The following is a 16,481-nucleotide window of genomic DNA, read 5'->3' on the forward strand; positions in this document are numbered from 1 at the left end:
CTGGCTCCCTCCAGAACGGGTATTGACCTACATATCAAATCATACACTCCTGGCGTGTGTGATAGAGATTGGGAAAAGGGAAATAACACTGTTTGATTGGCAGTCCTACTTTAGTAAACACGCTGCATCCCCTGGGTTTCTGCCTCATCATATGTATTTACCATTAAAGGTAAAACACCAGCGGCCTGCAAATCCTACAAGCTACAGTGGGACTTCCTGCCATTTCAGCAGTGGGTTTTCTCTGCTGCTACTGTAACAGTAGAGAACACCTGGTTGTCTGAGTGTGTATTTTTATTAACGAGCCTGTGTCACCAAACTTTTAACAAATGGCCCCCGGGCACCCTGACGCCCCGAAAAACCCAGCTCGGAAATTAAGCATCTGCATCATAAATCTTGGAAAGTTACAATAATTTGCAATCCACTCCCTCATCAAAGGCAATATTACCCTAATTTATTATCTCCCCGCACGAGGGGCGCGCAAAGGCCATGGAGATAAGAGTTTATCAGGAGGGGGATTGATTTTCATTAACTGATTGTAATAAAGATGAACTGCCTGCCGTGCACACTGACCAAGAGCCACACTTTATTGTAATTGGGACAATTTATTTCATGAGCCAGTGGTTCTACTTTTTTGTCCCTCCCACTCTTTTTTTTCTTCTTCATATTGCTGCTCTTCAACATGTGAATGCAGTGTCTCAGCTGTACTGCTTCAGATGCTACAGTGAATTCTGATGTAAGAGTGATTACAACGTGCATGTGCATGAGGCAAGTCAACTGTCAACAGATGTTGCATCAGATTTTGGCTTCTGGCACCAAAGCGATGCTGCAGTTAGTGATGTAAACTTGACTGATGCTTGATGTCTTCCTTATTTCAATTTACTGCCTCCTGCTTGTCAAAATGAAAATGTTATTTGTTCCCCTGTCTGTCTCTTGCAGCCACTCCATGATCAATGCTGCCTCGCAACTGTCTGATGTTTATGTTTATATACATCCTGACACATATTTCAGCTGCAGCGTGCCTCCCTGCAGCAGAGCAGCGTGAGGTGACCTGCTAACTGGTAAAGTCTTCAGTCTCCGCAATGACAGATAATCCAAATCATCCCACATGCTGCACAGCTGGGTTTCCATACGAGTCTGAAATGGGTACATTTCCTCTCCTGAAGCTTCCAGCATTTTATGATGAATACCAAAGTAGATTCCTGCCTGCTGGGAGAGCAGCAGAAACCGGCTCAGGTGAAAAAATAAAAATGTTTACAAAAGTTCAAGCTGTGGATGTGCAGTAATAAGCTGGCTATCCTTTGAAAGGGCAATCACAATATCATCACAGTTTCATCACTTAGCAGGGACGAGGCATCAGTAACAGACTCTGCGGTGGCGAGCTGTAAGAGGCTGCAACATCTGCACTCGCAAACCTTCAAGGTCCTTGAGAGTAAATCCTTGCGCAATAACTCCCCCTCTCTTTGCACTGTGGTTCAGCACTCCAATCGACATATTATAACTGAGAAAAACAAAACATCCTGTTTGAATTTTTATTGTAAAATTGGAAAAAAAGGAGAGAAAGAGAGAAAAGCCCCAATAAGCATTTCTTTTTGATACATATCTTTATCTTACCATAACCATAAAAGAAAAGTGGCTGAAGAAATAAATACATAAATAAATAATAAATAAAATAAATAAATAAATAAATAAACAAACATCAAGTTACATACTTGACCCGATAATTATAAAATTATTGAATCATCAATCAGTAATATGAAGTAATCTAAGCAGCAAGTATTAAGAAATTTCAACAGGGGAAAAATGTTTGGTTTCTCAGGCTAATACAGAACACATTTTTTTTATGTGTTTTTTTTTATATAAAAAGATACTGCTTTCCCTGTCAGTTAATCCATGCTGTACTGACGCTGCCACAAAAACAGGTGGCGCTCTCCTTTAAAAAAAAAAGAAGAAAGAAAAACAATACAACCTGTAAACTGCATTTTCTCCTCCAGGTTTAAAGAATAGTACTGAGATTATTCTTTTTGCACCCTGCATGTCAGTAAAGTCTTCATCACAGACTCCATACTGCTGTTTATATGTTTTTGTATGCTTTGTGCTGAGAAACCAGAAAGTTAACATCTTTATAAAGCGACCCACCCCCTCCCACTCCCCCATTTCAAACCCTAATCTATATGTACCCAAAGAAAGGCCCTGTGCTGATTTTCCACAATATACAGATTTCATATTTATAATAAGCTATTCTCCTCAGCATTCAAACCATAGTTAAAGAATCATATTGTTAATACTAGTAGTACCATAATCTTTAACCCCAGCCCCCATTGAGCATGCTCAGAGATTGAAAGGGCACCATGGGATGACAAATATAAGACAAAAATGATTTTAAAAAAAGGATGCAAGAGTGAAAACAATGTAGAAAGTAAACTTTAGTTTGACCACATGCAGCTAAACTATAACACTATTTGGAATCATTACTGCTATTTCCTTTTTAGTGGGTTTTCAGTCAGTTTGGTCATTCAAAAATGTCAACTCACTGAATTTCTTGGATTCCAGTCATTACTTTCCCTTTTATGAATTTCATAACAGATATGTATATTTAGGCTTATGCACTACATACAAACTGTCTCCATGCACAAACCTTTTAATTGAGTTCAATCAAATTTAATTTCTTTCTTTTGGCAGAATGAAATTAACTCAACATCTTTTTCAAACGCATTAAATTTCAGCCACAGCTGGCATCTTTAATGTGCATTACCCAAGCTGTTGTGAAGGCCAAATTTAATTTGATTTTAATAATTTAAAAAACTCTCCAGTAGAAATCCCATGAGAAAAGATTTTTGAGTGGGTTTATAAGGCCCTGTATGGCCCGGGGAAAAGAGGGCATATATCACAGCTTCCTAAAGCTGCTGGGCCCTGACAGCAGAAAGGAAACTCAGTAACAGTAACTCACCAGGGGGAAAAACTGTCTTCTGGCAAATATATGTGAAATCTAACCTTTTCACTGGAAAACCATTACAGCCTGAAAGGACCTTCCTCCTAAAATGTTATGCTGTATCACAAAATCAAATACTTTTCCTCACTGATCAATACTTGACATGAAAATTAATACATTCATATCTTACATTTTCAAGGAATCTGGCACGTTTGACGTCTGATGAGGAAATGCAGTGGATATGCTTGCATAATTTGGCAATTCATGATGAGAAAAGGCATTTTTAAAGACTTTCTTTTTACAGCATCTAAGTATTGCCTGCAAGAGAACAACATACAGTGAATGAGGGGAGTAACATTAATGGTCACCTAAAAATCAAACGTCCCCTTTCTAATAATGCTGATCCTGTGAACCAGTAATCATACAAAGAGAATAAAAACAAAACGATACAGTCAAGGTGATGACATTTGCCGTACCAGACTACAGTTTTCTGTGGATGCGGCCATAGAGACAGCATTGGGATTCGATGACCGAAGCACTGATGTGTCTAAAGTTTAGAGCGATGATCAGAGTGCTGAGGTCACACAGAGTGCTGAGGGGCAGGCTGCTTCAGTGCAAACTGAGTCAATGAATGGACATGTTGGAAAATATTTTCAAATTAAAAGACAACTGAGTGGATGTAATGGATTAAAAAAAAAGGCGACTCAGTAAAAGCAAGTCATGAAAAACAGATTTCATCTCGGATGTACTGTATGTGTCTCTGTAAAAAGCATCACCACAGATGACGCTAGTTTAGTTAATTAATCATATCTGATACAGCGTGATGTGTCGTGACCACACTGTATATAGGAGCCATGTGTGACCGGTGCTAATGGTAAGCTGTCGTCTGGTTGAAGCAGCAGCAGCTGTAGCAGCTACACTTACAGGCCTGCTGCTGTCTAATTGATGGATCATTTTGCTCTTAATTTGACCTCCTAAGGCTGGTAATGCCAGGCTGTTCCTCACAGTGTACAAGCTCTTACTGTGCTATTATACCCTTTGGAGAGAAAAAAAAAATACAGCTGCTCTTCACTGAAGAACTCGTACGATCTACTTTAAACACTATATGCAGATCCTGTCGCAGCCACGTAACCCTCTGAACCTTTTTACTTTTTAGCGATAATGACGTAGATTTAAGTGACTTCGACGTGTCCCACAGGGCCTCTGTCAGAGTCGGGTTCCCCTCTGAGACTGTGGATGGTAGTTAGAGGGAGAAAAGACTCCCATGCAACCACTGAGAGAGGAATGGACTCTGTCACTCTCAGTCAATTCATTCAAAATGCCAATGCGCAATTGATTGCGCATCTCTCGCCCTGCGGGGCTGCTCCCCATCTGATCAATATTATCATTATCCTTTTTATGCTGTTATGCTCTCGGCCCCCGTGAACTGATGGCCCATATTAAGAGAGAGATACGCTGGCACTTGGAGGTGAGCGGGGGTGGGGGGTGGGGGGTGGGGGGTGGGGGGGGGGGCAAAAGAGGAAGGGAGTGTGCTCTCACCTGCTGAGAGCAGCTGGAGGAGCTCGGCAGCGGGAGAGGGCACGACCCGGCAGGGACCACTGTGACACGCTGATGGAATTTTTTTTACAACTGGCTCATTTGTATATTTTATTAAGCAGTTACAGATGCTGTGCTGTTTTACTGCTGCGTATGCAGCTCAGCCGGGTGGCACTTTAACCACAGCGCTTTATGGTCAGATTATCTGTAATATCAAGGCTTTAATGACATGGAATTACTCTTGCTTCAATTATGGAATTGCAAATGCGCCGACAAGAGCAGAAGACAGCGATACATGGCTAAATACACCGTGGATCAGTGATGTTTGCGTTAAGAGGCTGTTATTGTGTCACTTTTTGGCACTACTGGACTGGTTTTCTTCTTCTACTGACACAATGACGGCGACAGATGACACCTCCGAGATGAAATGCTGTGACGCAGATGAAGCAATGAGTGGCAAAAGAACATATCTGAACATGCCCGAAACAATGTCTAACCCACATTATTCTACGCCACTAAAATAGTATAGCTTTATACATTTTTTTTTCTGTTTTATTTGAATAATCCTTAAACCCGTTAGCTATAAATGTAAAAGGAAAAGAAACCAAATCCCATTTCCTCTTTTTTTTTTTTCAACCTGAAGCTAGTATTTCTTCTTAAGTTTAACTTGTAATATTATTAGTAGTAGCTTGTAGTATTAGTATCATTAATACTATATATTACTGTTCAGAACAATAAAAATGTTTGGTCCTTTGGTCCCTTAGGGGTGAAAGATTTGCAGTTCTACTGTTGCTAATGGAAACCTCAGTGACCTCCAAGAGTCATAGTTCTGCGCTTGCTGAGAGAGACGGTGAGAGAATAAGAGAAAGAGGGAAAGAGAAAGAAAGTCTGTCAGTGGACGAATAGAATAGCTTCTTTTTTTCCACTGTTTTTCTTGATCTTCAAGTTTTAACCCTCATTTGTCCAGTACAGTAAAAGCCACAAGCGCCTCTTTCCTTATATATATGTGTATATAATATGTATATAGAAATCTATTTGTTGTTGCTGCTTTTTTGTTTGTTAGTTTGTTGCTTAATTAACAATTCAAGTCTCAACAAGAAAAAGTTCTGTTGTTCAGTCTCATCACATCTTTTTTCAGTTTTTTTTTTTTTTCTTCTCGTCTTTCTTGCACTGTGCCATCTGTTACTGTTAAGTCCCCCGGTGAAGCGCCTCCTCCTTTTTCGCATCTTCTTTTTCTGCCGCAACCTATATCTTCATAAGTAAATGCTGATATGTCTTCAAAAATTCCTTATGTGTTGATTTTTTTTAAAACATATTTTTGCTTTTTTCACGTGTCCTCTAAAACCTGAAAAATAGAAGAAGAAAAAAAGAAGAAGGCAATTTCAGTGCTCATTAAGCTGTCATTCCAAAGATCCACTTCTTTAAACTTTGGATAGTTCAATATGGCTTTATTATATCAGTGAAATGGTCTGGAGAGAGCTAACCCACACTGGCACACCAATCAATCTTTGTCAATCACAATGATGACAGATTTCCCCATAATGAATGCGCCTGCTGTGAGGCATATGAAATCAACCCTTATATATATATTATATCTAAATGTCTGTAGATACGTAAACTCTAGAAATGTTAAAATATTCAATATAATATATTTATAAAAGTACACGCTCTTAAATTCAGCCAATCAGGGCTCACCTGTGCTGCTGCAATGAATACTGAAGGTAGGCTGTGTCAGTAAGGGCGGCTGGCATCCTTCGGTCTCTTTAGCTGCACTTTCAACCTCTTCATCCCAATCTGAAAGCCATTCATGGCTTGAATAGCTGCCTGTGCACTAGCAGGGTTGTCGAAGCTCACGAAACCTGTGGAAAAGTACAAGTTCATCAGCCCTGTTGAGAATCAAGATCATTATGAGGGAGAAAAACTGCAGGAAAAAGGGTGTTTAAGGTATAAACAAATATCTCTCGGTGTTCTCGCTGCTTGATCAACATGACGTGTCTGCCTCCTGAAGAAGTCTAGATGGCGATGTTGAGGCAGGTAGCACCTTTGGGCTGCCGAGCAAATGCTCAGTGCTTGTGACAGGGTGCTATAAAGTTGTTTTTAAACTGAAAACAGGCTTGAAGGATTCTTCTTTTTTTTTAGAATTAGATTCCGACCAGCTGCTTGTTGTTGCACAACTTCGACTTGTAGCAACAGCTAAAATAACCGACCATTGTGGGACTCCAGATGCAACAAGTGAGGGGGTGTTACTGTCATGAGGCATCACTGTTGCGATCTTGTCTCAGGGATGACAGTTTTTGTAATATCAGGCAGTTCTGTGATCCTTCAAAGAGGCATGTAAGAGAGTAAGACATGTCAAGAATATGGTGGATAGGATGGAACTGCTGATTTTGGAGGATTTAATGGAATATAGAAAATCTGTATCATGATCAGGTCATGCCTATAAATACTTTCTTTTTGACATAGCTTTCTGACACCCCCAAAAAGCCCAAAATACAAAAATTAATGTGCACAAGTCCCTGTGCAAAGTAGTCCGACCAAAACAAGAGCAAACATAGCAGTTCCCCCAAGATACTACCCCTCCTCAAAACTATGCTGAACATCCTGTTTTCATCATCTGTAAAAATAAAGCCTTGCGAATTCAGTGACCAGAAACTGCAGTGGAGTGTGTCTCCGCTTGATGTGATCCCCTGTGTCTGTGGTGTCATTAGGAGCAGCCGATGACCCATGAAAAACAGCAGGAGCCTCTCCACGTCCACAGCCACCTGGGAGACATGTCTGCCTGGCCTGCTCGGCTCTGGGTTGGCCCATTAGGGCGAAGGCTGGGAGGCGCGGAGGAGGGCTGAAGGTAAGTCTGAAGGTAAGTCTGAAGAAAAGTATAGAGGCAGGGAAAGGAGGTGACCTCCTAACCCACCATCAGGTTAACACATTCGGGCTGGGAGCGGGGAGGAGATGCAAGCTTAGAGCTCTAAGCCCTCCGCTCAGTCCTGTCACACATTACACGTGTGCTTTGTCTCTTACTCTCCGTTTCCTCGTCTTTTGCACACCATCAATCTAGGTTTATCCCTTCATTCTCCTCTCTAGATTAATTACACCAGTGTGCTCCCTGTTTCCCCAGGCCTAACATTATGTTGTAAATGCATAGTGTATAAGTCAATACCGCAAATAGCTCTTCTTTCATGAATTTATATGTTATTAAGTCCCCCCAGGGAGACAGGGCGGGCGTTCAATTTTGCCCAGGGTTCTGCTCTTCCCTGAAGTGAAAACAAATGCTGATCCATAATTGTCCTTTGCCTTCCTTCCCCCACCCCCGCCATCCCCATCCTGTATCCTCAAAGTTGTTATAAGCCCTGGGGCTAGTTGGTGTGTGCTGGCTGACGGAGCTAAAAGGGACGGGAGGCGCAGAGGTGCGTGAATCAGCTGAGGGTATTGACAGACGTGGGGTTACAGAACGGTGACGTGGATGCTAATACAGCACGTCAAGGTTTTCAGGTTACACAGCTGCCAAACAGAAACAAGGACATGGGCTCTGATCGACTGCATCATGGCTAGTTTGGCTACAATGTATTCAGCACATTTTCTACAGCACTGATGCCAAAACACAACAGTCATCAAGATGCAAATTCAGGTCAGTCAGTCAGGGGTAAGATCCTTCAACCCTCTCTGTCTGGGTGCTGTCAAACATCATCAAAGTTTACAGCACCGGAAAAAAAACATTTGTTCAACAAATAGTTTGGTGCGCAGTCTGAAAATAAAAATGATTATTAATAATTATTGTGAAAATGTAACTTGCACTAAGAAGCTTCACGCTTTAGCTGTGAGTTTGTAAAAACACAACACCCACAAACGTCTATTTAAAAACATTTACAAGACATCAGACTGCAAAAACAAACTTTGTTTTGTGCAAGAGAACATTGCTCCTGAAAACAACCATTATACATTTCCCTCGAGTGCATTGATGCAAATAGGCAGCGAGGTAATTTCCCCCTGTATATCTACTTCTTTACATATCAGACATCATAGTAGAGGCCTGTGCACCCAGACCTGCCATTACTGCATCTGCATGTCAATGGTTAATAACTACAAAAAATATATAATCATACCCAAAGCTTCATCTAAGAACAAGTCAGGAGAAAATTGTACAGAAAAAGCAAAAGGCCCTTAATCTTATACAACGGTATAACTGTGTGTGGTTAACTCGATAGCTGCGTGTGAGTGGCAGTGAGTAACACACCGAAGCACTTGCTCTGGTTGGTTGCCCGGTCCATGAAGACCTTAGAAGAGATGACGGTGCCGAAGGGCAGAAACATCTGCATGAGTTCATTGTCTCCAAACTCCTGTGGCAGGTGGTAGATGAACAGGTTACAACCCTCTGGACCTGAACACACACAGAGAGAGAGAGAGAGAGAGAGAGAGAGAGAGAGAGAGAGAGAGAGAGAGAGAGAGAAAAAAGCGTTGGTTGGTGAAGGATCGAGAGAGAAAGACAGCTGTGAATTTGTCATTTTGATCTATGCGGTCTCTCGTGTCGACTGAATTAAGATAAGTGGAAATAGATTCTCAGGACGTCTGTGACATTATCAGTGATAACACATTACTGTTCTTAAACACACAGAGATAAATTGAAAGGTTTTTGCATTGATTTGCTGATACTCAATGGATAAGGGCGGATGTGAACTTTCTATTTACATTTTAAAAACTTTTCTGATTAAAAATAGAAGGACTAAAGCTAGATGATGGATACAATTTTCCATCTAGCAACTATCTGTAGAGTGATCAATGTGCTGCAAAAGAAATCTAATCTAATCGATCAAAACTATCAAAAGAGCTTTTAAAAAAGCAAGAAAGAAAACCTGTCATAGGATGTGCAAAACTGATGGCCTGATTGCTTCATATGTGGCCTTCAATCATACTTTTGCACCTCCTGTCTGACAGTTATTTCTAACATTGAAAACACATAGCCAATACTAAATGAACTGCTGTTACTAATTCACTGCAAAATACACAACATCAATGCAACCTGAATGAATTATTATTGTGTAAACTGCAGTAGGTGTAGGTGGAAACCATTCTTGTAACCCTACTTTCTACATTTTCATTATTTTAATTTCCATCTGGGTTGTCGTGCAACTACTCTCCAAGCTAGGGATTTCATTATATAAGCTCTAATTATTACTTGTGAAAAAAAAGGCATGGGGCTATGTAGATTATATGTTACCTATTTTAAAGATGTACAGAATAATATACATTGTTCAATCATTCTAGCACTTTATATGCATCTATTACCTATATTGAGATGTGAACTGCATACACAAACATTGTTCTCTCAGCGGCTCTATTTATCTATTACAGAGAATGAGATGTGTACAGCGTTAAAGTAATATTCTTCTCTCACGCTCACATTCTTTATATATCTATTACACAGAATGAGGTGTGTACAGTGCTAAAAAGTAATATTGGTTTCTCATGCTCATTTGCTTTATACGTCTATTACACGGGATGAGATGTGTGAAGCGTAAAAAAAGTAATAATGTTCTCTCACCCTCACCTTCTCTCTGCTGCTGCTGCTGGATGACCTGGGGTGGTTGGGGCAGTGTCTGGCCAATGGGAGTCAGCGTGGTGGCTGGGTAGATCGCTGCAGAGAGAGGTAGTGAGAGAGATGGAGAGAAAGGGGGACGAAAGAGTACGAGAGAGAGAGAGAGAGAGAGAGGAGTGTAAAGACGGGGATCCGACAGGGAACGATGTCAAGGATGCTGAAGGACGAGCCCACAAGCATAACATGTGTAATTAAAGGCTCTCTGATGTTATGTTCTAAGGCGCTGTCCGACACTATCTGAATACATACTCATACAGTACTTAACCCTGCAGTAATTGTCTCGTAGCTGCTACACATTTAGCATTTACGGCGGATTGTAAAAAAAATCACAGAAATACGGCGTAGTAAACAAAGCTGTCTCCCACCTGTGTATTGCTGTACTCCAGTGAAGGCTTGCTGGAGGGTGTCAGCAGCCGTGGGGCTCTGGGTGGAATAGGGTGGCAGGCCGTTGGTGTACAAAGTCTCCACAGAAGGGTGTCCGTTGGGCTGATGAGGGATGCCGGTGAATCCGTTGACGATGGGCGTGACGATGCTGGGCACGGCGGAGGTGGTGATGTTGGCTGGTGGAGAACTGAGGCCTGCTGGGAAAAAAAGGTGTACCGTTAGTGGCTCTATCTACGTAGCTCGACATGATACTACAAAAACAGTTGTAATGTATTAAGACGTAGGTACGTGTACACTTTCCTACTGTGTACAGAGAGTAAACACACCCCAGCACAACAAGATTTACACACACACACACACACACACACACACACACACACACACACACACACGTACTAACACACTCGCACTGCATCCACTCTCTAATGCAAGGACACGGTTGCGACGTGAGTCTGTCACATATCCGCCGTTTGTCGTGACACATCCTGCAGGATAGCAGGGAAGTCAACCTGTGAAAAATGAGCCTGTCTGCAGTGGTTTTGTGATACCCTGCTGGCTCGTACAGCTCAAGATGATGAAACCACTATGCAACCTCTGAGAGGAAAAAAAAAAAAAAAAGAAGAAAAAAAAGAAAAGATCCGGACTAAATAGAAGATTACAGCGGGAGATTTGCTTGAACGAGCAGGTAGCAAAAATACAAAGATGCCTCTTACTTTTATACGTCATAAAAAAAGACAAAATAACAACAGTTGGCTGTTTGACAAATGGGTGGGTCATAACATATATAGTACATGCCTGAAAGGCAGCTGCAGGATGGTTCATGAGTGGAATTGAAATTGGATGCTCCCTGTCCTCTCTCATTCAATGCATTTTAAAAGGACCCTCCTTTGGAAAGTGTTTCCAATTATGCCAGGAACATCAAAGTACCCATTTTGAGCAAAATCTCACTGTGTGATGGTCTCTCTAAAAGGGCTGCTCTGGGGCAAAGCATCCAAGCTCGTTGAAGTACAGCTCCCCTGAGGACCACCTCTCAATCTGGAAACCCTCGCTCTGATTGGACAGAAAGCCCAGGTTGTCACGGAAACCCTTCAGCAGGCCATATCCACACAATCTGGTGCCTGAGTAAAGAACCCCCTCTGAGAGGTGGTCCAGATAGGGTAAACAACCACATCCCATATACGCATAGCATTCGCTGAGATTTATGCTAATGCAACAGTAAATATGCTGTACATCACACGCTGAAACCTCCCACCACTGAATAATATCATCTACATATCCATATGGAATTGCTTTTCTTTTTCTTTACGTACATTCTCTCCTCTCCTCTCCCTGCTTCAGCATTTAACTCATGAGGAGGCTGACAGTCGGACAGGCAACTGCAGTGACCAGGGGGAATTGCCCGGGTCCAGTGAGAGCTGTTGTGTCTTTTGCACTGGTTTCCTTTTTTTTTTTTTTTTTAAGCCTCCCCACGATTGCTTGTTTCCTGCGGAGCTGTGATGAATTAGACTGCAGCTTCAGCCCATTCTCCTACCAGGACCCAGGAGACTGCCGCTCCTATTCTGAGGGCTAGAGACAGCTAGTCTGCTCGGGCCACACGCACTCTACTGTACCGCCAGATAATGCACCCTCTCCATCATCAGGCAAATTCATTTTCCAAGGCTTAGCACTGCTGTGGGAGCGCGCGTCTATGTATGTGTAGCAGTTGTAGTGATGGTAGGAGTACCAGTGGTAGTAGTAGGTGGTAGTGTGAACCCCTTACATGCAATTACATAAGTTCTAGGGTCAGCAGTTGGACATGACATCTGTGGTGAGGGAGAACATGTGACAAAAGTAACAGATTGAGGCCACCGAGTGCAGTCAGGTTATCATGCTGGAAATGTCACAGCAGGGAATAAGCATAACAATCACAGTGTAATAAAGACAGCATTGATATTGTAGCGAGGCAAAGCTCTGAAACATTTATCCACAATAACTAAACTGAATTGTAACACATACTACAGTAGCTCGGCTGAAAATGGATTGGATCACAAAATGGAGTTAAAGGAAAAGACAATAAGCAACACCATGGCCGATAAAACACTGATTACATGAGAAACCTATTTATGTAGCCTAGTCATCATCTTTAGCCTCACTATTACAATGACCCAATATTCAAAATGAGCAGACCTTGAGAATGTTCTCCTCAGTTGAAATGGGAAAGTATTTCCTACTATACTGAACTAGAAAATAACAAGACATTTTCATTTTATACCTCAGTGGACATTTAGTTCTTGCATTGTGGGAAAGTGTATTCATAGCCTGTTTACAATGCACACACGAGTGTGTGTGGATGACAGTGTGTGCTGTGTGTCTTGGCCTGTAATAATGACATGTTGTTCCCCACTCTGGCATGGCTGAATACGAAGCTACGGGACAGCAGATTACATATTCTAGACAGCGAGCAACTAACTATCACTTCTCCACTCTTAATACTGCAAGAAAGTGGCCTGCACTGCAAAACAGATATGTGTATGTCACATATATTTATGTTATGGAAGCAGAATTACATTCATATTCTTGCAGGCTGCTTCTTAGATGGGGAAAACTGTTGATTTGCTCCTTGCCATGATTGCTTTCACGAAAGAAGTCTTCACATGCGACAGAAGCATTTGTTATGCTAATTATACATTCAAATCAACGAGCAATGCTATACCCATACTGGAGAGTGCAGTCATTACCAGCACAAGGGCTTGTCTTTCGCTGGAGCAAGTAATAAGCACTCAGAACAGATGCTTTCTTCTAACTGATTTAAAATGTGATGCATTTAGAGAAAATGTCTGTGTGGTCCTTAAAAGTGTGAATAATAAATCTGAATATGGGAAGGGCAGCTTTTTAAAAGGCCAGTTAGTATACCAAGAAAAACTATGTGACTTTGAATACTTCCCCTTTGATTACTAATAAATAATTGAGAGGCAAATAAGATGCAAATGCACTTCCAAATTAATGTTTCATTGTCAAGTACATATTTAAATGCACATTAAAATACAATTAAAGCGAGGTATAGTCTAGTAGGTATAGTTCTGTGTTAAATAATATATTCTTACCAATAATGTCATCCACAACTGCTTGTAGAATGTATTGAGTCTTTTCACTTTAAGGCCCTGAAAAACTACAGTATTTTGTTAATCAGCTGCTTGCTAGAAGTGATAGGCTCCCATGGGAACACACAGAACTCTGTTTTGGTTGGAGATGTGTATTAATTTGGTGGGTTGCCAGGCCACTGTCAATCACCCACACAGGCCTGATGCTGCAGATTAGATGATTCATTTTTTACTTTGATATTTGCTTATTTCCCGGTAGTAATGAGTATTCAATGTAGTGGAGAAATATTTAAAAAAAGTTTTCAAGGACTTTATGACATTACGTTTTAATTAAACACTGGTTGATATCACAACAAAGACCAGTGATGTGCACTCCATCTGTAGTCTATAATATGAGGGATTTCTTCTTGGGTAGAGTGGGATTAGTACCTTAATTCATTTATTAAATCTTCCTCCTGTTTGTCATTTGTCTTTGTTAGATGTTTTTGAGAATGTGCTTGTATGCTAATAATGTAACTCTGTACAGCCATGTAACGTTTCTGGCTGAGGGCTGAAGTGGAAGCTAGCCTCAACAGATGAATACATAAATACCTGGGGAAGCAAAAAACATTTTTAAACTATTAAAATACAGAGTCTGCGATGTTCTTCAACGATTAGCCTACTGAAGAGCTCAGCTTTCTGGGAGTAACAACAAATAGCAAAATGTCAAGTTCCAAACACCTTATCAACATCTCCATCAGGAACGTCTGAGAATGGGAGCTTTGAGGAAGCTGTAACTAAATTGAACATGAAAAGTCAAGCCACAAGCTATAAAGCACAGGTCTGCAGTGTCTTAAAGTGTGCTCCACCTACAGTAACAACCTTTGCTTGCTTGATAATAGAAGTAAGCCCTAATAAGTATTGGAGTAGACAATGCCACCACCCATTTCCCCTGCTTTTAAGATCTCGTATACAAGATACACACCAACTACAGAACCTACAAACTCTGGTCCATCCGCCATAGGCACCGCTCACCTTGCACGGCAGCTGGATTCTCGCGATATCACGATCATCGTGGGATCATATATCACACGAAAATCCATCTCGTCAGGCTTCAAGGAATGCGTTTGTGTCTAAACAACCAGTAGACCGAACCAATCAGCGTCCGGTGGGGAGCTACTGACAGCTACGGGCGTGGTTTAGGTTTGTGTGTGATGGCCGCGACTGTTGGTTCAAAACAACAATGGTGAACGTGATGGTTCATCCAATCACCTGCCAGGTATTTTTTAAAGCGCCTGCCCTTTTTTAATGACGGCTTCTCAGATGGTTCTGTGTAACAAACCTTCTGGTGCGACAGGTTAAGGCACCGCACCACTGCTGGTCAAATGTGGTCTATCAGAGTAAAGTAACTAAATGTGTTGGACAGAGGAAAGACATCGGTCTCCAAGTATACAAATACACATTCATTCCATGTGATGTTAACGATAATTAAGTATTTGTGATTTTTTAAAAGTGGACTATGTGAAACTCAAACCATTAACCTTCAGTATCAAATGCAACGTAGGCCAATGTACTAAATACAACTTCCACACAACAAAGCCTCTAGTGCTGCCTGCTCCACTCTTGAAGCTAAAGTACATAAAATGCAATGTCCATACCAATGTGCCTGACTTTCAGATCCCTGAGCAGTGCAGCTGGGCAGCTTGTGAAGCTCTGCTGCTCGTGCAAAGCTCAGTTTTGCTTACACACATCAGGTTTGGTCCGGCCGAGAACTGCGGCTGTGCTTTCTGAAAGTAGTCGCCCGCACCAGGAACAGGAACAAATACCTTTTGCTGTTGCAGAACTGTCCAATTGTGCTCCTGGGATTTGATAGTTATGCAATAGGCCTGATTTAAACTGAAAGGGGGTACCTTTATATTGGAGAGACAATAGCACACTCGAGTAACTGGACATGTTTCAAAGATGATCTTTGCCATTGAAGATAAAATGATTGTAAAAGTAATCTTGGGAAGAGTGAAGTCTTTAAAAAAGCAAATACAGTAAATGCAATTTTTGCTGGAGGTCACAGCATCAGTTAAGACACACAGGTGTTCATTTCCTCAGCTGTTTCATCTGGCTCTGAACACACGACAGAACTGTGTTCTGTTCCAAACAGCTTGGCTGTGATACGTCACTAATAGCATTAAATCTCTGGGATTCTCATTCATTTTCATTAGCCTGACCTTAACATTTGTTTGCATTAGACTTGGCCATTAAATATAAAATGTGTGTATAACATGTATGATGCGTCGCAAAGGACAGGTGCACATATTGAGAAAGATCACTGTGTCAAACAGCTCATTAGCTTCATGGTATCTGTCACCATGGAAGTGTTATGCATCAATGGTGTATCCATGCACAAATCCAGTCCGTTTGAGTGGGTTGTCTCTGGCTGTGGAGCATCTGCAGTATATTTTGTGGAATATGTACATCTTCAGTGTAGAGCAGCAACAGAACATTAGAGTGACTTTGATTATACACTTCTCACATCCTAACAAAGCATCCTTGACACGACATGTTCCTCACCACATATACCCAGCAGGATCGACATCTCTCTCCATTCCTCCTTTCCTCTCCTTCCTCTTTATCTCCCTCTCTCTGTATCTTCCTGTTACTTTAGCTCTGCCTCTCTCTCCCTTGTTTTTGTTTCCCTTTTATTTCTTCTGCAGCACTCAGGGAGCAGCACCTGGTGAACATTATTTTCAAAAAGCATCATCATGCATCATTGTAAGGATACATGCTCTAATCAGCTGAACCATCTGGCAAACGGCTTATGCACCATCAAGCTTAAATGCTTTGCATCTGTTGATCAAATGGATGTCTCATTGTTTTCAGAGTAACACCCTTAACCTCTGAGCCTCTTTGTACTTCGGCTTGCTGTCACAGACAAGACTTTTTATGTTACAGAGGTTATACTGATCATTTGAATAAAAGATTAATGTCA

The 16,481-nt window shown here is 41.4% G+C and overlaps 1 protein-coding gene across 18 annotated transcripts in view; it reads right to left on the minus strand.

Moving 5' to 3' along the window:
- Nucleotides 1-1,855: 1,855 nt before the first annotated feature.
- celf5a (cugbp, Elav-like family member 5a) overlaps nt 1,856-16,481 on the minus strand; it is a 197,729-nt gene continuing 183,103 nt past the window's right edge. For 8 of the 18 annotated variants that reach the window (XM_036007206.1, XM_031318220.2, XM_031318216.2 and 5 more), the window contains exons 8-12: nt 10,421-10,636; nt 10,002-10,094; nt 8,697-8,840; nt 6,161-6,324; nt 1,856-5,810 (exon numbers count right to left, since the gene is read on the minus strand). In XM_036007206.1, coding sequence (XP_035863099.1) covers nt 6,197-6,324; nt 8,697-8,840; nt 10,002-10,094; nt 10,421-10,636 — 581 coding nt within the window. In that variant the 3' untranslated portion in view covers nt 1,856-5,810; nt 6,161-6,196. The remainder of the gene's footprint in view (nt 5,811-6,160; nt 6,325-8,696; nt 8,841-10,001; nt 10,095-10,420; nt 10,637-16,481) is intronic. The other 10 variants (XM_036007207.1, XM_036007212.1, XM_036007211.1 and 7 more) reach the window with 3 other exon arrangements.

Source organism: Sander lucioperca, chromosome 11, assembly GCF_008315115.2.
Source record: "Sander lucioperca isolate FBNREF2018 chromosome 11, SLUC_FBN_1.2, whole genome shotgun sequence".
Classification (NCBI taxonomy): Eukaryota; Metazoa; Chordata; class Actinopteri; order Perciformes; family Percidae; genus Sander; species Sander lucioperca.